The 24,916-nt window shown below is 56.4% G+C and overlaps 2 protein-coding genes across 4 annotated transcripts; one reads left to right on the top strand and one right to left on the bottom strand.

The window, feature by feature from the left end:
- Nucleotides 1-2,035: 2,035 nt before the first annotated feature.
- TMT1B (thiol methyltransferase 1B) lies at nucleotides 2,036-5,180 on the top strand. Its single transcript, XM_025883005.2, is given in 5 exon segments — nucleotides 2,036-3,251; nucleotides 3,254-3,298; nucleotides 3,301-3,365; nucleotides 4,446-4,530; nucleotides 4,533-5,180. Coding segments are annotated over 5 exon segments (711 nt in total). The 5' UTR covers nucleotides 2,036-2,875; the 3' UTR covers nucleotides 4,673-5,180.
- On the bottom strand, nucleotides 5,138-24,844 carry ITGA7 (integrin subunit alpha 7). 3 transcript variants are annotated; one of them, XM_073900876.1, is made up of 26 exons: nucleotides 24,446-24,844; nucleotides 20,102-20,229; nucleotides 19,920-19,999; nucleotides 18,564-18,819; nucleotides 17,943-18,074; nucleotides 17,528-17,647; nucleotides 16,453-16,660; nucleotides 16,145-16,338; nucleotides 15,693-15,781; nucleotides 15,442-15,569; nucleotides 15,243-15,338; nucleotides 15,017-15,078; nucleotides 14,701-14,870; nucleotides 14,121-14,270; nucleotides 13,329-13,444; nucleotides 12,578-12,770; nucleotides 12,414-12,494; nucleotides 12,228-12,307; nucleotides 12,010-12,084; nucleotides 11,765-11,867; nucleotides 11,042-11,218; nucleotides 10,726-10,857; nucleotides 8,364-8,477; nucleotides 8,048-8,146; nucleotides 7,835-7,960; nucleotides 5,138-5,846 (listed from the first exon to the last, which is right to left on the bottom strand). In XM_073900876.1, exons 1-26 carry the CDS (start codon nucleotides 24,649-24,651, stop codon nucleotides 5,616-5,618), a joined length of 3,546 nt encoding a protein of 1,181 aa, XP_073756977.1. In that variant the 5' UTR covers nucleotides 24,652-24,844; the 3' UTR covers nucleotides 5,138-5,615. The 3 variants fall into 3 exon arrangements, with proteins under 3 accessions (XP_073756977.1, XP_025738788.1, XP_025738789.1); XM_025883003.2 differs by lacking the exon at nucleotides 17,528-17,647; XM_025883004.2 differs by lacking the exon at nucleotides 17,943-18,074.
- Between the last annotated feature and the right edge of the window lie 72 nt (nucleotides 24,845-24,916).

Genomic DNA, 24,916 nt, shown 5'->3' with positions numbered 1-24,916 from the left:
TTTAATGGGATCGAGCCTGCTTCTCCCTCTGCCTGCTGCCCCCCCCCGCTTGTGTTCTCACTCTCTCGCTCGCTCGCTCTCTCAAATAAATAAAATCTTAAAAAAAAGAAAGAAGCCAGACAAAAAGTACATACTATAAGATTCCATTTATATAAAATTCTAGAGAATGCAAACTAATCTATAGTGACAGAGCAGACCAGTGGTTACCTGAGGATGGGGATGAAAGAGGGAAGGATGGATTGCAAAAAGATGTGAGGAAACTCTCATGGTTGGTACACATGTTCACTGTGTTGAATGTGGTAATGGTTTCACAGATGTATTCATATGTCAAAACCCATCAAGCATACACCATAGCTATGTATGCTTTCTTATGCATAATTATACATCATTAAAACTCTACAAAGAGGGTATTAGGCTACAGCCCATTGAATAAAACAGGAAATCTGTGAGTCAATAATAATATGAATGAGTGAGTAGAGATGATAGATAGATGATTAGATAGATAGATAGATAGATAGATAGATAGATAGATAGATGATAGATGATTGATGATAGATGATAGATGGATAATAGATGATAGATAGATAGATGATTGATGATAGATAGATAGATGATAGATGATAGATGGATGATAGATAGATTGATTGATTGATAGATAAAAGATGCCTAACACCAAATGTTACTAGTGGAAGTGTAAATTGGAATAGCCACTTTGGAAGACTCTTGAGCAGTCTCTGCTAAACCCAATAAAGCAAGGTATTCAAGAGTGTGTACAATGTACTACCATTTGTGTAAAGAAAGAGGACCATGTAGACACATGTGTGTGTGTGCATCTAAATGTGGGATGGGTGTGTCATCTGCTATTTCGCAGATCATCTCCATCTCCAGAAAGATTCCAGGAAATTGCTATTGTGATGTTTGGTGCCTCCAGAGGGGGGATCTGAGTCATTGAGAGACTAAAGTGGAAGAGAGAATTTTCTCTCTAGTCCCTTTGTACCTCTTAAATTTTGTGCCATGTGAATGTATTACCTTTTCCAGAAAAGAGTTTAATGATTCTTTTAAAAGCAAAAAGAACCCTCTACGGAGCGACTTCTCTCTGACCTCACCTCCCACCACTTCTGCAGCTCACCCATTCTCCACTAAACTGAGCTGCTCACCCATTCCAGAAAGGGGCAGGCGGCATCTGTCCATACACCTGCTTTTTCCTCTGCCGGGAACACCCTTCCTTTCCTATCCCCGCTCTGAGGAGCCTCTCTTGTCCCCGAGTTGGCTCGGCTACCCCTGACTCTTCACTACAGCAGAAAGGCACTCCGCGCCCACACCGTGTTCTGACTGGGCTTGGATCATTGCTACTTCCTCCGTGAGCTCCCCTGCTATGGGGAGAATTGCTGCCTCCCTTACAGTCACAACAGAAGCAAAGCCCAGAGAAGAATGTGTCTGACTGTGGGGTCACAGAACCTCTCACCTGACCAGCAGCACGGGGGCTGCCCCTGGCTCGGGCAGCTCTGTGGGGGAAAAGACACTTTCCTGAAATAGCTCATCCCTGCCTGACTCAGGAGTTGTCCCCACACCTCTTCTCTTAAGGCCCCCACCTACCGGAGCAGATCCACTGGTGGGTTTGACTGGAGGGCAGAGGCAGTGGGCTTTGACAGAGCACCCCTCTCAACCCGGGACTTTGTTTAAACTCAGTCTTCCCCCAGAAGCCATCAGTGGCCCTGGGAAATGCTACTCATGAGATTTTAGACTATTGTAATTTCCCTCTTGTATAATGCCAAGCTGTTGATTTTCTTTTTCCTATACAAAATTTCCTTTGGCCACTATGCAATTGGTGGGTAGCCTGTGGAACTGTCCGTGGGGAGCTTCCCCCAAGCTTCTGAGGGAGGCTTCAGCCAAAAGAGGAGCCACCGCATAATAATTTGGAGACTTTCTGCTAAGTCGCCTGTCACCCCGAACTCTGGTCTGCCTCCATTGTAGCCTGGGACCGAAGCGTCGGGAGTATGGTCCTGGGCTGTGAGGACAGCTAGGGTCACCTGCTTCCTGTCTTCCCCCACTCTCCTTAGATCACACGAATGTAGGAGCAGGGCGAGACCTTAGAAACTATGGGAGGACCATCTAATCTCTCTTCATCTCCCCATTTTACAGTTGAGAAACTGGAGCCCAGAAAGGAAAAAGACTTGCCCAAAGAAACTCAGCAAGTTACAATGTTAGAACTAACTCTGGGACCTGGGCTTCTCCACGCTGCCATTTTCTCCCTTCTTTTCTTCTATTGCTGGGGCACTGTGATCTTGAACCGGTCAGTTGAAAAAATGCCTTTCTTTTGACCTGCAATCTCCCTTCTTCTCCTGACCAATCTGGCCTTCCCCTGAATCCTCTGTGCTGGGCTTCAATCTGGGGCAAAGGCATGTTACAGTTTACAGAGCCCTGGGGGTGTGCCAGGGGAACCCAACCAGATTTTCCAGCTTGCATAACCTGAACAGATCCTGGGGACAAAATGAGGCCAGCACATGCCCATGAGTCAGCTCTGTCCCAGCATTTGGCCCCCATGAAGCTGTGATCTGAGACCTGTCCCCCTTCGCCCTTCCCACTCCTCTCTGAAATGATCACACCCCTACCCTCAACTGGCAGCACCCCAGAACTCAGGACACTAGCACCACTCGGGACACCGGCTCCCCCCACATAAAACTATGGGGCCAGAGTACCTGCGTCTTCTGCAAGCATTCCATGTACCCTTCATACGCTGGCAAAGAGAAAGTTGACAAGTAGGACACAGGGAACAAAGTCCCATCGCGGAGGGCGGAGAGACTCCTGTCTAGGGCATGGGAGAGAGTGAGAAGGCCAGCATCCCAACGGAAGCGCAGCTCCGAGCCGGCGTGTCATGGATGCCCTGGTGCACCTCCTGCAGCTGCTGGTCCTGCTCCTCACGCTGCCCCTGCACCTGATGGCTCTGCTGGGCTGCTGGCGGCCCCTGTGCAAAATCGGCTTGCCCTACCTGATGGCTGGGCTGACTGCCAAGTGCAACCGCAAGATGGGGAGTAAGAAACAGGACCTCTTTGGCCAAATAAAGGGGCTTATGGGAGCCTCCGGGAAGGTGGCCTTGCTGGAGCTGGACTGCGGCACCGGTGCCAACTTCCAGTTCTACCAAGTGGGCTGCAGGATCACCTGCCTGGACCCAAACCCCCACTTTGAGAGGTTCCTGACAAAGAGCATGGCTGAGAACAAACATCTCCAATATGAACAGTTCGTGGTGTCTTCCGAGCAGACGTGAAAGGACTGGCGGATGGCTGCATGGATGTGGTGGTCAGGTGCTGTGCTCTGTGCAGAGTCGAAGGAGGGCCCTGCAGGAGGTCCAGAGAGTGCTGAGGCCGGTGAGCAGCGCGGAGGGGGAACGGGCGTGGGGCAGGCAAACGCAGCGTTGGCCGCTCCGGGGTAGGGACTCCTGCGTGCTAGCACGTTAGACACCCATCCACCCCCACCTGCTGGGGAACAGTGAACATGACCGGGGCCTCGCTGGGGCAGAATAGGGTGCTGCGGAAGCCCACGGGAGATGCCCCTAACGCAGCAGTTGGGGGGGGATAGAGAGAGGGGGGAAAGACACCTAAGGAAGGGATGTTTACACTGAGATCTGAGGGACTGAGCCGGATGTGGAGGAGAGGGGAAAATAAAAAAGGGTTCTAGATAGAGATATTAGAGGACATAGAACCTGTGAGATTTTGACCTGGGTGTGGAAAGGAGTTTAGAATGGTTTCCAAGTTTCTGGTATCAGTGACTGGTGGAGGGGAAGAAGGAGGGTAGAGGGAAGTGTCAGTTGCTGAAATGAGAGGAATGCATTTGGGACTCGTTGGGTCTGAGGTGCCACTGAGACAGGCAGGCAGAAAAGCCATAGAGGCTGGGGGACGTCAGAGAAAGATGTGGCCTGCACGTAGAGACGTGGAAGTCACCAGCTTGTAGCTGGTAAATTCAGAGCACAGGGGTGCATGAGATCACCTAGAGAGGGTTCAGCAAGAAGCAAAGGGCTGAAGGAACCGCAGCATTAGTCACAAGTCAGGTGCAAGGTTTCCCCGGGATGTCAGCCACAGGATAAGGTTGGATGTATGTGTCTGAGTCTCAGAAGACAGCATCTCTGTACACATCTCTGGGTGAGATCTTTGCTCCTGTCTCTCCAGCTCCCCATCTGTCTGCCCTCGGCTAGGCTGTCCCCCCTGGCCCTGATTTAAAGATCGCTCACCAGTCACCCCCACTTCTTTAGATGCGCTTTTGACTGGGCGGGTAGGGGCCAGGGGCTCCGGAGAAAGTCAGAAGCAGTGATGTGCTTCATGAACCTGCTGACCAGCAACCCCCGCCTCACCGAGAGGTCTGACCGGGCGTGGTCCGCGGGGTGGAGGTGAGGGCAGAGGATGTTGTAGAATGGAGCAAAGAAGGGACGCTAACTCTCTCTGCTCTCCCAGGGAGGAGCGTTCTTTTTCTGGGAGCGTGTGGCTGAGCCACGTGGAAGCTGGGCCTTCCTGTGGCAGCAAGTTTCAGAGCCCACCTGGAGGACGGCTGCTGCCTCACCAGAGAGACCTGGAAGGACCTCGAGAGCGCCCAGTTCTCTCAACTCCAAATGGAACAACATCCCCCTCTCTTCAGGTGGTTGCCTATCGGGCCCCACATCATGGGAGAGGCTGTGAAATAACCCTTCTCGAGTCCTGCCTCCGGCCAGAGCAATCCCACCTACCACCTAACCTGTCTTCTACTGAGGGGGATCTAGGCAGAGAAGCCATTCCCCCCACCGCCCCTTTCTGCCCTCCCCCATCTCTGCCCCCGCGTCTAACTTCAGTCCTTCCTGCCAAAGTGAGAAGGCTCTATTCCTAACCTGACCACAGGGAGGAAAGCGATGTCTCGCCATGTCCTTGACTGCAAATCCCTAGACTGGGTCTCCCAATTTTTGCCCACCCGCTGCTAGGGCGGTTCCCTTGTTCCCATTAGTAAAGGTCCCCCTCCTCTTCATCTGAGACCACACCCATGTGCCCGTGCTGGGTCCCCCGGCCCTCCCTCCCACTACCACCTTTGTCCTGAGCTGTGGGGCTTACAGAGGGAAGCAGTCCTCTCCTGCAGACCCTGGCCGAGGGGGAGCAGGACTCAGCAAAGAAGCCAGAGGTTTTGTCCTCAAATATTTTTTAATAAATAGACAAAATCCACTAGATTGATGCAGCAAACTAAGGTCAGAGGAGAGGGGAAACTATGGAGGGAAGAGCCCCTGAGTCAGCAACACAACCTCCTCCCCAACCCTCCGGGCTTAAGGCACTTTCAGGGGGGACAGGTCCGTGGGGTCCTGTTAAACAGGGTGAATAGGAGAGGGAGGGATCAGGGTCCCTTCTCCCACGTTTGCATCAGGACATCACTGCCCTTCTCCCCTACTCCACAACCCCATTCCTGATTTACTGCCCTCATCACACACTGTTCTGAGGGAAGTTTTGGGAGGTGTTCCTTGGGGGCGTATGCCTATGCCCCTGAGGAAGCAGATCCTGTCACATCCTGATGGGGCACCAGCAACCCACTCTACCCTCTTCATCCCAAGGAGCCATGTCGGGGGAAAGGGTGGAGGGGACCCATGGGCCAGGCTGGGACCCAAGGAGCTAGGTGGTGCCCGACATGGGATGCCCATCGGAACCTGGCTCAGGGTGCCCATCAGCAGCCAGGATGGGGTGCGCATCGGGGCCCTCCCGCCGGGGGCTGCCCCAGTTGTTCCTCAGGATAGTGCCGGTCTTCTCCTCCTTGAACTGCTGCCGGTCTTCCCGCGGGATCTTCACCGCGTGGTACTGGGGCACAGTGGACTCGGGGTACTGTGCCCGCTTGAAGAATCCCATCTGTAACGACCCCAGGCCAGACATGAGGAGCCTGCAGGGCTGAGGGCCCTGGAGCAGATGCCCAGCACAGCCCAGCACCTTGCCTCCGCCATGAGTGGGGGAGAAAGTACCAACCACAGCAGAAAGGAGCTGGGTGGAACAGCATCCCGTGCGGTGCGTGGCCCCCGCAGGTGCCACAATTAATGCCGGGCCCCCAGGTCCTCCCCCACGGCGAGAGAAAAGACCAGGAGGGGCCAAAGGTGCAGGACCAAGGACATCTCCCTGGGCTCCGGAAAGAGGGGGTTGAAGATGGAACAGCAGGACCGCTGACCCCACCCAAGCTTTTTAAGAGACCCAACAGCATGCCCCAGAACATAAACAAGATCTGAGACAAAAAAATGACTTCCTAGACCCCTGCATACTGGGAATGACTCCTCTCGAGCCTCAGACACACACCCCGTGTACTCAAACAGCATTTCCCTCGGGGCAGGGCCCTCTCAAGTCCATGAATATGGTGACCTCGCCCCGCCCTACATCATGAACACATTGGCCCTTCTATACGGAGGTGGAAATATGCCCCTTGCACACTCACATTCAGGACCACCCAAGGCTCCTACATGCTCAGACTGCACGGCATGTCCTTGTGCATTTGTCTTTGCACACTCATGCCCACAGAAAAGCCATGCATGGCACCTTCCTGCACCTCCACATGCTCATACTGCATGAGCCCGGCCACCCCTTTGTGCATGCCTCAGGTTGTGTGTACTCACCCTTATAAAACCCCCCTTATAATTACCTTCCACCCCCGTTCCACACCACCCCCGTGCAATCTCATTTCCTCACCCTGGTCCCCTGAATGCTGGGGGCTCTACTCACACATACACACTCACACGCACACACACATGCACACGCACAATTACCCCACAGTCCCCGGGCCCCCAGCTTCCACGGCCGAGGGCTGTACAGCCAGATGGGCCCGGTGATAGTTGGTGGGAAAAGATGAACTCTGGCTGCTCCGATGGAAGAAGCCACACTGGGATGTCAAGGGCGGGGAGGAGCAAAAGAGGTGGAGCATGGGAAGACTCAGGAGGGGTGGGTGGGGGCCCTTATCTCTATTCCGTCCCCCTTCCAAGAAAGCAGGGGGCAGGGATTCTGGAGCCAGTTTCATGAAGTCCCCGAAGACTGGCCAGGTTCCCCACACTTTGGATGCTCAGCCAGAGGCCTGGTCCATTGATGACTCACATTTACCAAACAGTGCGCTTCGTCTGCACCTGGTCCGGGGAGGACCGGGGGCAGTTCTCCAGAGGGCCCCAAAGACATGCATGGTCCTCCAATTGCCCAGATGTGGCATGTGGTTCAGGGTCTGACGAAGGGTGGTGGATGTGGTTCCCTGTACTGACATGTGCACGTGTGTGCTTTTAGGTGGAACCCCAGACACAAAGGGGATTCTGTCTACACTCTCTGTGTTTGAAGACGGTTCCACGTAGAGCCTGCTACGCCAAGGTTCTGAGTTCCGTGCTGGAGGCAGTCCCTGGAGGTTGTTCTCCCCGCTGCTGTGTCTTCTTTATCACAGTTGCCTTCCCAGCCTTCCTGCCATGCTCTTGTTAAATCAGCCCCCACTTCCCTGCCTCTGTGGCTCTGCCTCCCATGGGCCCACCCACCTCATCTCCCACCTCCAGATCCTATGACCCCACCTTCTTCTAAGCCACCTGCTCTCCAGCTTTCTCACCTCTACCTCCCCCTGCACTCGCTCGCCCTAGCGCCTTCCGCCTGGTCCTTCCTGCAAGGCTCACCTCCCCCACTAGCCCATCAAATCCCGGAGGTCAGCATCTGCATCTGACTTCTCTCTGAAACTCCGGAGCCCGACCCAGTCCCTGGGACATACAAGCCTTCAGTGTCGATGGGCCGATAAATGAAAGAGCGGGTGAGACAGAGAACCAACGCATGGAGGGCCTCCCGCCTGACGGGGAAGCCCAGCCCCCCACCAGCGCCGCCTCCCCGAGCCGCACCTTCCACATGAGCAGCACCAGCAGCGCCAGCACGAGCAGCCCAGCCAGGACGGCCAGGAGGATGACCCACCAGGGGGCTCCTTCTGCGGCCACAGCCACAGGGTCCAGGTAAACCATCACGGGGATCTGGGGAATGAAGGGTTCAGGGAACAAGGACCGGAGCAGAGGGAAGAAGAGCTTCCCCACCCCAACCTCACCAGGCCTGCAGCTCACCACCGTGGAGGCATCTCTGAGCAGCAAGTTCTTGACAGAAGACTTCACGGTGATATTGGCTCGGACGATCACCTCCAGGGACTTCACAGCCGAGTACTCCTACGGGAGCAGAGAAGGCAGCCTTCTCCTTAGTGCCCCCGGCCCCGCCCCCGCTCCTGAAATTCCAAGTGCCACGGTGCCCAATACAGAGGGCATTTCTGCCCGTCCTGGGTTAAGAGTGTGCTGCACTTGGACAGGGAGAAGGCAGAAAGAGCAGTGAGTCCCAGAGGGACGGCTGGGGAAGAAGATGCCCGCCCCACCGCCACGGTGCCCTTACCTCCAAGAAGGTGCTATTCCAGAGGCGGCCCCACACGTGCAGCACAGCGGCGCGGTCAAAGCTGTAGAGAGGGCAGCTGAATACCACGCAGTTGGCAGTGCCCCGGGCACAGTCCTAGGGACCAGGACAGGCAGGGCTTTGAGCCACGTGGTCCCCGCCCACTGAGCCTCCCCAGGGCCCAGCAGCCTCACATATGCGCTCACACAGACACAGAATCTGCCGAGACTTCGCTTCGTCCGTCCATCCATGAGATCCCACACCTTGGACCCCCTATTGCCCTTGTTCCTCACTCATATCTCTCCCATTTTCCTTAGCCGACCTCAAACTCACCTCCTCCAGGAAGTCCTCCCGAACTAACCCCATGGTCCAAAAGAGCAGCCTACCCCAAATCTGGTCTATCTGACCTTGAAATACATGGGGAGCAGGGAGGAGGTCTCTTATTTGACAGCAGCAGCAGAGTAGTTTCCCAGTTAATGCTTATGTTATATAACAACGGTCCCGTTTACTGAGCATCTCCTAGCTGTAAGGTATTTATTAAATCCATCCTGCAAGATGCATATTATTATCATCCTCATTTCCTAATTTTCCAAACTAGGAAATTAAAGTTCAAAGAGGCCAGGTGCAGGGTGCCTGACTGGCTCAGTCCGTAGAGCATGTAACTCTTGACCTCGGGGTCATGAGTTCAAGCCCCTTGTTGGCCAAAGAAATTACTTAAAAAAAAGGGGAGGGGGCACCTGGCTGGCTCAGTCAGTGGAGCTTGAGACTCTTGATCTTGGGGTTGTGAGTTTGAGCCCCACGTTGGGTGTGGAGCTTACTTAAAAATAAATTCTTTTTTTTAAAGATTTTATTTATTTATTCATGAGAGATGGAGAGAGAGAGAAGCAGAGGGAGAAGCAGGCTCCCAAGGAGCAGGGAGCCTGATGCGGGACTCGATCCCAGGACCCTGGGATCATGACCTGAGCCGAAGGTGGACGCTTAACCATCTGAGCCACCCAGGCGCCCTTAAAAATAAATTCTTAAAAAAAAAGAAAAGAAAAGAGGCCAGGTGACCTGGCTCAGGCTGCACAGCTAGCAAGCTGGTAAGTGGTAGAACAGATATTTGGGGTGCCTGGGTGGCTCAGTTGGTTAAGCGACTGCCTTCGGCTCAGGTCATGATCCTGGAGTCCCAGGATCGAGTCCCGCATCGGGCTCCCTGCTCAGCAGGGAGTCTGCTTCTCCCTCTGACCCCCTTCCCTCTCGTGCTCTCTCTCTATCTCATTCTCTCTCTCAAATAAATAAATAAAATCTAAAAAAAAAAAAGAACAGATATTTGAATCCAGGTCCATGTCGGGCAAAGCCACACTCCTATGCTAAGCCCAAACCCACTGAAGGAGGAGGAGGCTGTCCCAGGAGCTGCTGGGGCACCGGGGACTTAAGCCCTGCTCCTTCCAGGTCTCACCTACATCCGTTTGGCCCAATCCCACCTGATGATCCAGTCGCCTAAAAATTGTGTTATATTCACCACACTTCGTGTACAGGAGAAGGCCTTTGAGAGCATTTGAATTCTTTGAATCATCTTTTATTTTGCCACTTTTGAGCAACTCAAGAATCCTTGGCCAGTTTGTCTAAAGGCAATTTTAAGTGAAAAAATCAAAGTTCTTATTATTAGAAAGGGAGGCCTTTCAGGGGAAATCAGCCACATGGAGAAGGCAGGATGATACCCGTGACAGGGAACCTAGCATGATGCAAGTTCACGGTACCCCCACGCGCCTTCGTGTGGCCTCCTGCCATGCTCTCCGGGAGCAGGGAAGCTGAGGGCCCCCACGAGAGACAGGGTGTGACAGTGGAGCTCCTCCCCAGACAGACGACGCCAGGCCCAGCCCAACTGTTCACATCCCCCCCCACCCCCGCCAACAGTCTCTTTGACTCCTTCTATCGCCCAACCTTCCACACCCAGGTCTCCGCCTCCTTGCAGCCAGGCCAAATACCCCCCAGTCTGTCCCCTCCACACCCACCGGCAGCACTGTCCTACAAGGGAAGAGCACAGAGCGCGTGCTTATTGGCTCAATACATCCACTTAAAGAACCAAACTATGCCCAACAAGTAATTGATTGTGTGGCTAACTGGCTGCAGGCCAAGGGCACTGCTCTGGAGTGAATACTTGGTGGTCACAGGGGGGACCCGTGGTGTCAGCAGCTGCTTCACGGGTGTGATATAAACTGTCTTGTCAACTCGCTCCAGGTGTGTGACCATCACACCTGTCAACAGGCCAGCCTCCTGGACGCCCAGCCCCCCCTAAAGCTCCCTGCCCCCCACACCCCCTGTCACATCACCAACAGCCCCGCCCCTCATTCGGACTGTACCGTGTTTGCCCTGTCCTCACCAGGGTGATGTTTTTCTTCTTCTCGGCGGACGACACCGGCCACCAGGACGTGCTGGGCTCCAGCTGCTCAGGATGCTCCTCCTGTTCCGGCTGCTCCAGTTCCCGTCGCCGCCTGTCCCTGCTGTCCACGTCCTGGATGCGGGGAGTGGGAGCAGTGAGCGTCCCTCCCAACACAGCCATCCTGAGATGCCATCTCCTCCCCACTGCCTTCCCCCTGGGCCCCCACAGCCTCCCACAGCCGCCATGACGTCCTTCCCAAAGTCTAACCCCCCTCCACCCTGCCTCAGTGGCCCTGACCACCCTGCCTAAGCCTCACCAGCTGGAGGATGTTGGGCCTCGGGGAGCAGAGCCCCTTCTGCCCGGGCCCCTGCCCGCCCTCCAGCTCCACCCGCATGGGGTACAGCAGCCACTTCCCGTTGGCTATCTCATGGGGCCACATGATGTTGAGGAAGGCAGAGCCTAGGGTGTTCAGTGACTGGCCTTCGTTGGAGACCTGTGGGCAGAAGGGAGTGTGAAGGGAGGGTGCTCCATTTCTGAGTGGCCTTAAATCTGCAGAGACAGAGGGGACAAGGGCTGAGGGGAAGGCCTCAGGAAGCAGAATCCCAACGAAGACTTGGGATCCTAAACCCCACCAGGCAACATTCTCTGCCTACGCCAAAGCCAGGAAGGCCTGGAGATGTCCCTACGAGGGTGGGGAGGCCCCAGCCAAGCACAGGCAGTTTTAAGGAGAGACATCAGCCTTCCCCCACTGTCCCCATCCCCCAGCTAAAGCCCCTGGCACGAAAGCTTCCCTGGACCCTCATGGCCTACCCAGACCAGCAGGTAACATGTCCACACAGGGATGACCAGGAAATGGTCAGTCGAGGCCCCAACACAAACACCTGCCCACAATCAAGGTCCAGGAGCAAGGGGAGGCCTTGAACGTGCTGGACCATCATGCCCCCATAGGGTGGAAGAACCACAGCCTTGGGACATGTCTCAGCCTCTCTCTGGGCCAAGAAGGGAGGGACCTGACCAGGGGCCTTACCAGGACACTCACCGTGACCTCATACTTGACCTTGCTGCCTATATCCCGCTCAGACTTCATGGCACTCTCACCCCGCACCACACCAGAGAAGAAGAGCTGCTGGGGAATGGCCAGCCTGGCATGGAAGGGTCAGAATGGGGTGCTGAGGAGGCCTGGGGCCTGGCTGACTAGAGGGTCAGGAGGCAGAGCCCAGGCCAGGGCTTGGGAGTAGCAATGCCCACCCCTCCAGCCGATGTGCCCATTTGGGCAGAGCTTACCCTGTGATGGACAGCGGCAGCTCAATGAAGACACGAGCTTGGACAGAGATCGGATGAAGCTCCTGCTCGCTGATTCTGGCGTGTGGGCAGGAGCACACATGGGCAATGGGGCATAGGCGCCACCCCAAGGGCTCCGATGAAAACAGCAGAGCCCCATCCAGGTGGACATCAACCCAGCTGACCCTACCCTCACCACCCCCTGGCCCCCCCAGGCTCACGTGGCCAAGAGCAGTTCCACTTCCAGCTCTGTGGTCTCAATAGTGATCCCTGAGGTGCTAAGGATGAGGTAAAAGGTGACCTAGGCCAAGAGCGGAGAGTGATTAGAGTCAGGGAAGGCTAGGGGCTGGAGAAGGGGTCAGGGCTTAGAGAGGCTCTCGGACAGGGATAAGGGCTGACATGCCAACCTGGGCACCTCTCTTCATGGGGTTCCCCAGCTCACACTCGACATGGGAGGCATTCTCATTGGACAGGCAGAGCGGCTTCTCCTACAGTGCGGAAAGGAGGAGAGGTCAGTCCGGATTACCGGAGAGCCCCCAACACCCCACCCCACCCTGCCGCAGGCCCTCACCGCAGCGTCCAGGGCGCGGACTCCTGAGTAGTGCAGAGAGGCAGGGAGGGTGACCAGAAGCTGGGCTTCGTGAGCATCGTCCCCATCAGCCTGGGGCTGGGCTGGATCCGAGGGCAGGTTAGTGACCGTCAGCTCCAGGCCAATGACCGGCTGCCCACTCAGGGCAAACAGGGCTGTCGTCCCATCTGCATCCCTGGAGGTCAGATCCCACTCACACTCTAAATCTGAACATCTTCCTTTGCCTCTCCCTCTCCTGCCCGCTCCCCGCCCGGGGCATGCTGCCTGCCTCCACTCCCTGGTCTCCCCTCCCACTGGCTCCCCCACATCCGCCTCCATGCCAGTCCAAGCCTCAGGTCTTCCCACACTCAAGAGAACCAGACGGGGAGCCTGGAGACCGCTGTTCCGGTCCAAGCTCCCCTACTTCCTCACCTGGGGCAAGGAGCTTAACCTCTCTAGGCCCCCGTTCTCCATCCACAAAGGAGCTAATAATAATGCCTACCTCACTGGGTTGGGGAGACTAAACAGTGCGCTGCACATAAACTGTGTATTATTATACGTCCTGTGCAGGCATGTTATTCCTTGCCAGGAGAGCCTCTGTGGCCCCATCGCTGACCCTCATCTTCTGAATTATCAGCCTCCGCCCTCGGTCTGCAAGCTCAGCCCCGCCCCTCGGCCTGGCCTCCTGAGGGCGATTCCTTCTCTTCCTTGAACTCTCGCCTTCCACCCCACCTGCCCCCTCGCTCCCCCTCACATGGGCAGAGGCTGGAACTCCGTGTCACTGACACGGGCACAGAAGCGCGCATGGACCAGCTGCAGATTGCTCTGGCAGATCTTGTCTTCACCACAACCTTGCTTCAGGAAGTGGATCTAGGGAGAGATGTGAGGAGACGGTCATTCCTAGGGGTGAGGCAGGAGGTGAATGTGTCGCCAAGGCACACAGTGGGGTGGAGTATCACAAGATTAAGTAACAGGGTTTCAACTCTCAGATCTGCTGCTTACTAGCTGTGTGATACTGAGCTGGTCACTGAACCACCCTGAGCTGTGTCCTCCTCAGTAAAACGAGCATGTGATGACGCTGAGGTAGAGGCCAGCAGGCTAGCTCACAGCGAGACCACATCTCCCTAGCCTCCCTTGCGTGTAACCGATTCTGGATTTAGAATGTGAAGAGAAGTGAAGGGCATCACTTCCAGGCTGGCCAGGAGAGCCGTATAAGGAGCTTCATGCTCCCCCTTCCAGCTGACAGGGATGGAGGCAACCTAAGGACCTCGGGGGCCACATCTCAGGATGGCAGATCCCCATCAGCCCGGGCCCCTGAATGGATGCATAGAATGGAAGGTCGGTGTCCCCTCTAACGAGGAACCCATGATCACTTGAGCCATTTTCCATTTTGTGGTCTACTTGTCACAACACCAAGAGACAGGGGGAACTGCTGGGGTAGCCTGTGAAAGAGTTTTGGAAGCTATGAATGCTTGTCACTGTGAGGGATGATGATCATTACTCCTTCCAGCTCCTTCTCCTGAGCTAAGCCAGAACCCATGCTCACCTCTGCCCGCTGGGTGCTGGGCTGGTGAGCATTGAGGATGGGGGCCACTGGGGGCAGCCCCTGGCCAGGAGCCTGTTGCCGGAGCCGTGGAGTCTGGAGATTGTAGGACAAGGTCACCACAATGGCCCGAAGCTTGTCCTTGACATTCTCCTGGGAAGAGGAAGGATGGACATGGATACTAGGACAATCCTCAGGCCCCAGCCAGACCTAGGTCAGATTCTGAAACTTGGCAAGAAGCTTGCAGAGATGAGAGAGAGAGAGGTAGAGACCAGAGTGAGGGGGAGGGAGAGCGACTGGGGTGGAAAAGAGAGGAGACCAGGATCCAGGGCTTTTGAGGACCAGGTATGACAAGGGAACCTGCCATCTCCATCTCCAGGGAGGATAGAACTTGTACTCCGCACACAGAAGGCAGAAGACACAAGAAGGCCGCAGGTGAAGAGGTCAGCCCATAAGGGAGGCTTCCCAAAAGTTGAGATCAAAGAATGAGCTGTGAGCATGTTAGGGAAGAAGCTAAAAAGAATCAAAGAAAAGAAGTCATGCAATGACAATGACCCTCAGAGGCCAAGGGTTCAGGGCCCACCTGTAGCTGGAACATGGTGTCTCCACAGACTCGGTCATGCTGGTGCTTCAGCCACACGGTGCCTGAGGCCTGGTGCTTGGGGTCATCTGGGCCACGGCTCAGGAAGGTCACACGGGGGACCTGGCCCCGGAGCCTCCTGTCTGTGTCTCCATCTAACACATAATCCAGGGCTGTGACATGTGGAGAGAAGAGAAGAGCCAGTGAGCTGGGGAACGGCTCTAATCTGACCCTATCCCTGAGATGCCCGTCTCTCTACCTCAGAGGGACCCACCCTGAGGCCCAACGGGGCAGGAAAGGGGAGGAGGACTTCACTCACCCACAATAGGGCTGTAGCTGCTGGGGGTTGCAATGTAGCTGAAACAGACCCTCAAGTCCACGCTGTGGGGGCAAGGGTAGCTCCTGAGCCAGGCCAGGTTGATGGGCCAACGCCTCACTCCTGCCCCCCCCAGCCCCAGCCCCCAGCCCCACACTGGGCAGAGAAAGGGAGAATGGGGAAAAGTGGGCCCTGAAATCTCCCTGCCTCCCCTTGGATCCCGTCTCACCAGACCGAGTGGCCAGCAGCACAGTTAGGCTGCTCTAGGTCGATGGCTCGGGGAGCAATGAAGACCTCATGGGAGACATGAAGGACGGGTCTGGCCCTGGGGAATGGAGAGTCAAGCACAAGAAACATGAGACTCTGAGGCAGGGAAAGAGCCCAGCTGATCTCAGGCAGGGAGAGGCAGAGGAGAGGAAGGAGCTCACCTAAAGAGCACAGCAGTGTCGGCCAGGGAGCCGACCAGTAGGTCCGGGTAATGGTTCCCATCCACGTCCAGGCCACCCGAAAGGGAGTAGCCAAAGCTCTTTATACCCACGGCCTCACCCTCCAGCACCTGCAGGACCAGACCATCAGCTCCCCCACAGCATCACCCCCAGCTCCGCCCCCTGCCCTCTGCTGCCCCCTAACTCCCCCCACACCTACTCCTCCCACACCTCATCCCAACGAACTCCCTCACCTGGGAAGGTTTGACGACAACCCCCAGGCTGCTCCCATGGTAGATAAAGACTTTCCCATCCCCATCAAAGGGAGCCCCCACAGCGATATCTGTGGGTATGAGAAAAAAGGTAATCAGACGGGGGGGGGGGGGGGGGCAGTCATCCGGACCCCAACCTTCCCTCAGTCACTCAGTTCCATATACTATGTTTTTTATTTTATTGAGAGGCTACTAAGTCCCAGGCATCTTACACACATCATTTTTAAGCCTCTTAGCTACTCTCTGCAGATATTACCGGCTCGGAAAGTTTACTTGACCCAAGTCACAAAGCTGGTAAATGGCAAAGCTCAGATGCCAGCCTAGGTTGCTTCTCTCCCAGAGCAGTCAGAAGGCCTCCCCCGGAACTCTGAGGTGCTTCCCCATCCCTGCCTCTGACCCTCCCTCCCCCGGGGCTTTCCAGTTCCCAGTCACACCTGCAAAGCCATCTTGGTTGATGTCCCCCAAGACAGCCAGGCTGATCCCGAACATGGAGTCAGGAGAGCCACAGAGCCGGAGAGGGGAGACCCCAGCCCAGTGACCCCCCTGGTTCATGTACACATACACGGCACCCCCCAGCTCTTCTTGGCGCTCAAAGAAGTAGGGGGCACCCACTAGCAGGTCTGCCCAGCTATGGAGAGAGGGAAACAGTCAGTGTGGCTCCTTCCCCAGCCACGGCAGTCAGAAAGATGCTGGAGGCCCGCCCAGCCTCCCCCAGGCTCCACTCCCCTGTGCCCATTCTCACCCATCATTGTTGAGATCAGCCACAGCCAGCGAGTAGCCAAAGCCAGAGGTCAGGCGCTCCCCAGACAGCATAACTTCGGGCACCAGGCGGCTGGCACTGTCTTTGCGCAGAATGACCACAGCACCCTTGTGGTTGGCACGGGGGGCCCCTGCCACAAAGCTCAGCTCCTCTGCACGCACCAGACCCTTCCCCGAGTCAATGGAGAAACCTGGGTGGGGTGACTTACCAGTGAGCCCTCCCCAAAAGACTCAGGAGCCTAGCTGCGCCCAGGCACCGCCCTCCCGCACTCTGCCCCCTCCTCACAGGTCTGGAGCCAAAAGGTACAGGTGCCCTCCAAGTTATCACCACCACAGCTGGACTGCCCTGCCTCCCCCTCCCAAGGCCTGGCAGCCCTCCCACACCCAGAGACTAGAATTTGACACAAGAAGTGCAATGAGGTCAGCCTCAGGGACTGGGGAAGAAGGAGAAAGGCAATGGCTAGGAAGGCCAGCCGGCTGGGCAAGAGCTGAGCAGGGTGCAACGCCGAAGATCCCCAGGGGGCTGCTCTACCTTCTGCACACCCAGGAGGCCCCAGCCCCATCTAATGCACCTTCTTTGCACCCCCAGCTCCGTCCATGCTGGCAGGGAAAGGAAGTCTTCATGTGGATAGAGGGGAGGGAAGGGGGAGTGGGAAAGAATTTGATTCACCCAAACATCCCCCAGGCCTGGTTTCCTCCCCCTTTGCACAGGGCTGCAGACGAAACAATGAGAGGGACTTACCAACAAGGATAGACCTTTCTCTGGCATGTGCCCACTATCCATCCCTCAGAGAAAGTCCCACTAGAGCTCTACCCTCCTTTCCCAGTACAGCCTCAACCCACCTGGTTCTTCCTCCATGGAGACCCCTGTTCACAGCCCCCTAGGCCATCCCCCTTGGGGCATCTTCTGGGGCCTGGTCACTGGGCCTAGCTCTTCTTTGAAATTTGGGCCCAATATGTATTTCCCTGGGTGTCTGTTGGTGAGGGTCGGGCAGCAGAGGAGGGGAGGCCAGGCCAAGCCCGCAGGGCCCAGGGGGACGTGGTGGAAGCTTACAAACCTAAGTAGCTATTCAGGGCCAAGTCTCCGGCTGGTCCTGGGAGCCGGTCAGCGGGGTCCAAAGTTTTATACACCAGCTGGTCAGGGTCAGAGCTATCAATGTTGGTCACAAAGAGCAACCCTGCGGGGGGCAGGTGGGGGGAAACACCAGGGAAGGGACATCCAGAGGAGGGGCCACAGAGTGGGGAGACAGAGCCAGACACAAAGGCAAGAAGAAGGAGATAGGAGAGGAAGAGGGAGAGAACGAACACGAGGGAGACAAAGAGACGAGAGATACAAGAATCAGAGACAGGGAGACAGAGAGAGAAAGGGTGAGAGACAGAGACAGAGAGACAGAAGGATGGGAGCGTGGGGAGGGAGGACAAGAGAGAGGAGCAGAGGGTTAGAGCCGCTCTGGGCCAGGGAGGGGTCCCTACCAAGGTAGCTGTTGGCAGGGACCGGGATGAGGCGGGGTTCCTGCTCCTTCTCACCCCCCGCCTCGTAGGGCCCGTCGTCCAGGTGCGCCAGGTCCGCTGAGCCCTGCGCACAGAGCTCCACCCTGGCGGTGCCTGCAAGGACAGACCTGTTAGTGCCCGGGCCAGGCGGCGAGGAGCACCTCTCAGGCCAGGTGCCAGTTAGGCAGGCGCACGGGGAAGCCCCTCCTCTCCTTCGCAGCCCTATCTCTACCCCTTCCCCAGCCCAAGCCGCCGGCCCCACAGACTTGCCGCCCCACTCACCGAGTGTCAGCTCAGCCAGCGGCAGCGTGCGGAGACGGGAAAGGGGGTGACGCCGTGGGGCTGGCGTGCTGGAGCGAGCAGGCCCAGCCGTGCGTGCGGGGGCTCGTGCCAGTGTGGTGGGGAACACTCAGCCACTCGAAGGCGGGGAGACTCCCCGACTTGTGCGTGTGCTGGCATGATGGGGGTGGAGGACGCGGCAGTGCCCCAGGGCGACATGGCAGTGAGCGTGTGGGCATGCTTGGCCACGTGCTGCCCCCAATCCCATCTCTGAGGTAAGAGGACGTTTTGGTTCCCTTCTCCCCTCCCTGAGGAGTGACTCACCCTTCCAGTTATAGGTTCCCGGGGCCCCAAAGAGGAGGTAATGGCTGTCGGGGGAGAAGGCAGCGGCTGTGCCCTGCTGGCAGAACCCAAATTGTTCGTGGCCCTGGGGGCGCCCCTCACAGAACTTCCATTCCCCACCATCCAGCTCATCACGGATGGCCAGGTCTTGGCTTAGCACAAAGCAGCGACCAATCACATCCCTGGTCTCTAGGAGCTGGTCTACTCGCTGCCGAGCCTCGTACCGGTGTGCGCAGGTCTGTGGGAGGAAGCGACGCGGGGTCATCCGCCCCCCCCACCCCCATGTGGGCCGGTGACCCGCTGGAGCCACGCAGCCCCTGTGCAGACAAGCACGCAGACACACACACATCACTTGGGCACCACCCCCCAGCCCAGTGCTAGGCGATACACACATACCTATCCCATCTGCACTCACTTCCCTGCGCTGCTAGGAAGAAGCCTTGTTCCACGTTCTGCCTGGGGACCCAGGCCCCACTAAGCCAGCACACAGCACCCCATATGTGCCTATCCCCGACAGGCCAAGCTGGTCCTGACTCAGGACCTTTGTAAGTGCCACCACTTTGCCTGAGAAGAACTTCCTCCTCTCTCCACTCCTGAAGCACTGCTTATTCTTGAAAGGCTGGCTGAACTCTACCCCCCACTGCCCCCACAGGAGTCTTTTCTCTCCGCTCCTCCTTTGGACTTTCACATACTGGGGACTGTACTGCTCACTTAACATTAGCCATATTCTGGGGCGCCTGGGTGGCTCAGTCGGTTAAGCGTCTGCCTTCCGCTCGGGTCATGATCCCGGGGTCCTGGGATCGAGCCCGCATCGGGCTCCCGGCTCGGCGGAGAGTCTGCTCCCTCTTCCCCTGCTCATGCTCTGTCTCTCACTCTCAAGCTCTCAAATAAATAAAAATTTTAAAAATTCTTTAAAAACATTAACCCTATTCCGCCCTACGGTGACTCTGATTATTAATTGCGTTTGCACGTGTTAGTGATGATACGGAGAGAAACAGACACAGAAAAACAGAGAACGAGAGTCTCCAGAACCATTCAGTAGGCTTTGTGAGCCATGGACCAGGCTTTTTCCCATCTTTACGTTTCCTCTCTCAGTAACTAGCACAATGCCTGAGGCTTAAAAGGTTCTCAGTAAGAGTTTGACAAATGGATAGATGGATGCTTAGACAGTCTTAAAATTTTAAGGACAGGCACCATGTCTTGTACCTTTGGTCCTGGGAATGAGGCCATCATACCACATGCCAACCTGTGTTCTATAAGCACACCTGCGCACAGGCACACACCATATACACACGCACACACCCGCCCTGGCATACAGGCACAAGAAATGGTACTCACGACAATCTTGCCCCCAGGTCCCTGGCTCCGAACACTGACTCCCAACCACTGGTTCTCCTTGCTCTCCTTCTGCACATCAGCTGGAGGCAGGACAGTGGGAATAAGGAGAGGGAAGAGGAGGCCGAGTCCTCCCCCTTCCCTTCCTGTGCCATGCCCCCTCCCCAATCCTGCGGGGTCCTCACCTCCGCGGTCAATGTCCACTCTGTAGCAGTCAGTCTCTTCCAGGCTCAGGGGGCAAGCGAAGAGGCCTCCGGTGCGATTCGCCTGCTGCCCAGGCAGAGCCAGGGCCTGCGGAGCACCCACCAGCAGCCTGCACAATGGGGCAGGGGCCAGAGTTGGCAGCCAGAGTGCCGTGCCTCCCCAGCGCTGCCCAGACCCGACCCCTCAGAACCAAGGAAATGTTGAAGAACTAAGGAGGAAGGCCAGAAGACACGTCCCCCAAGTCCTGGCAAGGGCAAATTAATACACTTGGCCATGCAATCATCACATTATATATGCACATACTATCTGGATGAGGGCCCATGTGCCCCGTAGATACGCACACACAGACACACACGCACGCGCGCCAAACCAAGTGGCCTGGCCAGCGCAGCTTTTTGAAAGAACCGCCTGTTCCCAGCACCTGTTCCTGACCAGGCCTTTCCTACCCACTTCCTGGCCCCATCCCCAAGCTCTGCCCTCCTCCCCAAACCCAGTCCAGTTGGAACCCTCCCAGAAATGCCAAGAATACTAAGAGCAAAAGTAACAGGGGCCCAGACTGGCACCACGAGGTGGCCCAGGGACCAGCTTCAGAGGCCAAGCAAGGGGCTAGATATGGGCCTGTCCTTCATCACCCTTCATCAGGGACCCATCAGGGACCCATCAGAGACCCCATCCTCCCAGCAACACGGCCAGCCCGGGATTCTATCTGTCACTCTAGCTGGCATGGAGGTAGGGGCAAGTTCCTCATCTGTCTCCCATCCTACCCCCATTTTCTGCCCATACCCTGAATCCCCTTTCCCATCGTCCCTCCGCTCCCCACATCCATGATTTTCCCCATTCCTCCCACCCTCCCTGCCCCCACCCTGTCCTCTCTCCTACCTCCCCCTCAGACACTTTCCCAGCTATAACTTTCTTGGCAGGACAATTTTCCATGATCACAGCCAAGGCTTCTTCCCCAGGGGAGGACTGTGCTGGGAATGGAGGCTGCCTGGGTCCCCTGGGGCTGAACCCCAGGCCAGGAGTGAAGGAAGGGGTAAGGTGAGGTGACTGGCACGCGGCTGACTACAGGGATCTCTCTTCACAGAAGGAGAGACTCAAAAGTGGAGGCAGGGCAAACCCCGAGGCCTCTCTCCCACACTCTCTTCCTCCCTCTCCCTTGCTGGGGGACAGGGCCCGAAGCTGTTCAGGCAATATTGCAGACAGGCATCTACGGGGCACTGGGCCAGTCCTGAGGGGGAGGGGAGGGCACAGAGCCACTCTCCCTTCCCACAGCTCTGGTCTCTTAGCAGCTGTCGTCCCGCATCAGAGCCGGTGTCCAGACCAAGCAGGGGGCGGGGAGTGGCAAGGAAGAGGGTATGCGTTCGGCATTCATTAACAACTATGTACTGAGAACCCATTGCCTGCCAAGCCCTGTGTCAGGCACTGGTGAGACAAGGCAGTGACATTATTCAGCACCTACTATGGGTCAGGCCCTAGGCTAGATGCCAGGGATATGAGGAACTAACGTTGTTCACCCTCTACCTAATGCTCCAGACATCAGGCTAGGCAGCTTTCACGCATGCTCTCATTTAAGCTTCATGACAATCCTATGTGAGGATTCTTTTCTTGTCTTTCGGACGAGGAAACTCACTGAGACGCATTAAGCAGGATGCTGGAATTCAAATCCACATCCGCCTAATTCCAAAACCCATGCGTTTCCACCATACCCAATGACGGGCCATCTCCAGAACACTGAGACAGACCACTCCAGAAAAAGAACAGAAGGAAGGGAAGGGGAGGGGAGGGTACCCCACACAGAAAAGGAAACCAGGTGGCACGGCCAACTTTCAGACAAGTCCGGAGTATCCCCCCACCTCCAAACTCAGAGATGGTCATCTCTTAGAGGACTGGGACTCTCTTATTCACGTGGTGCCTCAGCTGGTCGGCACATAGCTAAGCACCAAGAGAAGCTAATATCAGTGTTCAGTGTTCACATCTCCCCTAGAGGTCTAGAGTAGGGAGGAGGGTGGAGGGAACGGGTCCATATGGAGGAAAGAAGCTGGTGCACATACATACGGCCAGCCTCACTCTCAGTGCGGAACAGACCAGCCCACCCTCCCTGGAACAAGAGTTCCCACACGCAGCCTCTCTAGTCCCTCCACCTCTGCACCCACCACATACTTTTCTGGCTTCATCCCACCATCCCCAGCCACCCCAGGCCTCCGGACAGAACAAGAGCCTCAGCTGCAGCCACTGCAGGCAAAAGCAAGAACATGTTGGCAGCTGGGGGCAGAGGGATTCCCTAGGAGCCCGGCTAAGTGGAAGCAAAGGAGTAGCCCACTACCACCGCACCTCTCAATTCTGCACACACTCCAGGGCTCTGACCCAAGGCCTGCCCTCCCTGACTCTCAATCTGGGTGGCCCTCTGGGGAGGGTGCTTGGCCTGAAGGCTGACTCAACCAGGGTGATCCAGCCAAGCGTTTGGATCCAGGCTTGCAGGAAGGCACTGAAGCTATTCTCTAGCTCTGTGGAGCACGATACACGAATCACAGTGCTAACACTTTCACAGCACTCCCTCTGGGCCTCGCGCTATTCTAAGGGCTTTATATATACTAAGAACTCTTAAACCCCACAACTATCTGGTAGTACTACTGCTTAACTCCGTTTTACAGTTGAAAGATATAAATGAGGCTGAAGCCACAGAGCAAAGAAGGTTAGATTTCAAAGTCTCATCCAGGGGCAAGATTGAAAGACATCAAAACGGGTGAGGCCTTTCAATCAGTGGATGCTGGTGAAGGCGACCTGCAACTCCCAAGCTAGGGACTGAGCAAGGCCCCTGGTCTCTCATGTGCCACCAGGCAGCAGAGCACCCCTTGCTGGAGCAAAAGCAGGGTCAGGCAGTCAGGCTCCCCTGGGAAAGCCCCCAGCTTGCCTCTTGGAGCCTGAATCAGGGGCCATCTTCAGAGAGGAGGGGTAAATAACAAGAGACCAAGCTATTAAAAATAACCCAGAATTTGCCTGGAAATAGCTCAGAGAGTTCAGCATGTCCTAAAAAGGCCTCCAGTCCTGGAACTCGGGCTGATGGGGGAAGAAGGGAGGGAGGGAGACAGAGATGAGGTAGGAAGCAGATAGAAGGGCTGAAGAAGAGATGAAGTCAGTTGCTTTCTATCTCTCCCAAAGTTTGGGCGACCACTGACCATCCCTGATGACAGGGATAATGGAAGAAGAAAGATTAGAGCTAGCCCCTCCTCCTCGAGCGGGGTAAGAGAAATGAGCTCCTGTCCCTACCCTCTGCCCCCAAGCCAATGGTATCGGGGAGAAGATAATCCCAGTGGACGGCATTGATCCCAGTAATGGACACTTAGTGTGCCTTAGGCACCAGCCTAGGAAAGAAAAGCCCCCTGGCAGGAGGGGGTGGGAAGCTTCCTTCCCCTTGTCTCTCTTTTTAAAATCATACATGTAGCTGGAGCCAACAGCACAGGAAACATAACAGACACAGGCCCCACACACATGTGTCCATCTCGCATGAGTCCTGAACTGATTAGAAAATAACTAGAATTGTCCTCTGCCCCTCACTCCTCCCTGCCTTCCCCCACTACTGAGATTCCTAGACCTTGAAATTTCCTGAGGGGGAAGAAGGAGAACAACCTGGCCAGCATCCCTTCTGGATCCCTCTTTCTCTCCCTCTCTCTCTCCCTCTCTCTCTCTCTCTCTCTCTCTCTCTCTCTCTCACTGCTGCTGCTTCTGCTACAACTTTTGGGGGCTCTGCTTCCTGTCATTCTATCATCAAACCGTCTAGTACCGGCTGCCATACCCTCCCAGGTCCTCTTCCAACCTCCCCGTGGTCTTGAGCCACAGAATAAAATGGCAGGGCTCTCCTGGCCTCCGGTGTCCTGCTGTCTTCATCCCACCCCATGGCAATGCTCTGACGGGAAGTTATTTCTGGAGTCTACCCTCCATCCCTCCCATGGTGTCTTCAACCTCTCTGTCCTTTCCCTCTCCTCCTGCCCTAAGCAGAGACAAGATGTCCAGTCCCCCTTCCTGAGGGAATCCAGCCCTCTGAAGGAGGGGAGTCCCAGACCCTGGGACTGAGGCAAGGATGCAAGTTGGGGGAAACCTGCCAAGACAAGAGCCTCTCTCTCCAACTCATCCCCAAAGCAAGACTCTGAGTCTCAGGCCCTGAGGGTACGTCTCCAGACCCAACACAGGTAAGGCAAGGTCGAAGTACTGGATATCTGTGGATACCCTGAGTCGTCGTGGGGTTGGAAGAATGAGAGATGGGGTGGGGTGTTGGGGGGAAATCTGTGGCTCGGGCACGGGGACTCTGGGCGGGTGCGGTGACTCACCAGCTCTGGGGTCGGGGCTGCAACTGCCGGTGCAGAGCCACAGAGAAGCCGAAGAGGCTACCCGGCTCGCCCTCCTTGCGCAGGGCGCCCATCACGTCCAGATTGAAGGCGACGGCACCTGGGGCGAGCAGTCCGGCCAGCAGGGAGCCAAGAAGGTAACAAATCCCGGGGGCGCCCCGAGGATCACGGCCCGGAGTCCCGGCCATGCGGCGAACCCTGGGCGCGCTCCGCACGAGCGCGAGAAAACTCGCTCGCTCCCGCAGCCCCGGGTCTCCCACGGCGGGTCTCTGGTCTCGAGTCTCGCACGTCTTTCAGGGCTCTCGCAATCTCTCTCCTCCCCACCCCTCTCCCGCCACTCCACCGCCGCGTCCCCCGCTGCCCCAGCACCGGCTAGGACGACTGCAGCAGCCCCAGGCCAGGCGAGCGCTCCCGCTCCCGCCTCCTCCCCTAGGGGCGCCGCCCCGGCCCCGC

Source organism: Callorhinus ursinus, unplaced genomic scaffold (genome assembly GCF_003265705.2).
Source record: "Callorhinus ursinus isolate GAN/ISIS: 27379988/994484 unplaced genomic scaffold, GSC_fseal_2.0 scaffold14, whole genome shotgun sequence".
In the NCBI taxonomy this organism is placed as follows: domain Eukaryota; kingdom Metazoa; phylum Chordata; class Mammalia; order Carnivora; family Otariidae; genus Callorhinus; species Callorhinus ursinus.
The sequence above is the reverse complement of the archived record's forward strand: the minus strand, read 5'-3'. Positions and strand labels throughout refer to the sequence as shown.

Coding starts and splice junctions, on each gene's coding strand:
- ITGA7 (XM_073900876.1), bottom strand. CDS start 24,651: ATGGCCGGGACTCCGGGCCGTGATCCTCGGGGCGCCCCCGGGATTTGT. Junction 18,075..18,563: donor GGGAACCTATAACTGGAAGG/GTGAGTCACTCC, acceptor CTGTCCTTGCAG/GCACCGCCAGGGTGGAGCTC. Junction 15,570..15,692: donor TTGTCGTCAAACCTTCCCAG/GTGAGGGAGTTC, acceptor CTGGTCCTGCAG/GTGCTGGAGGGTGAGGCCGT.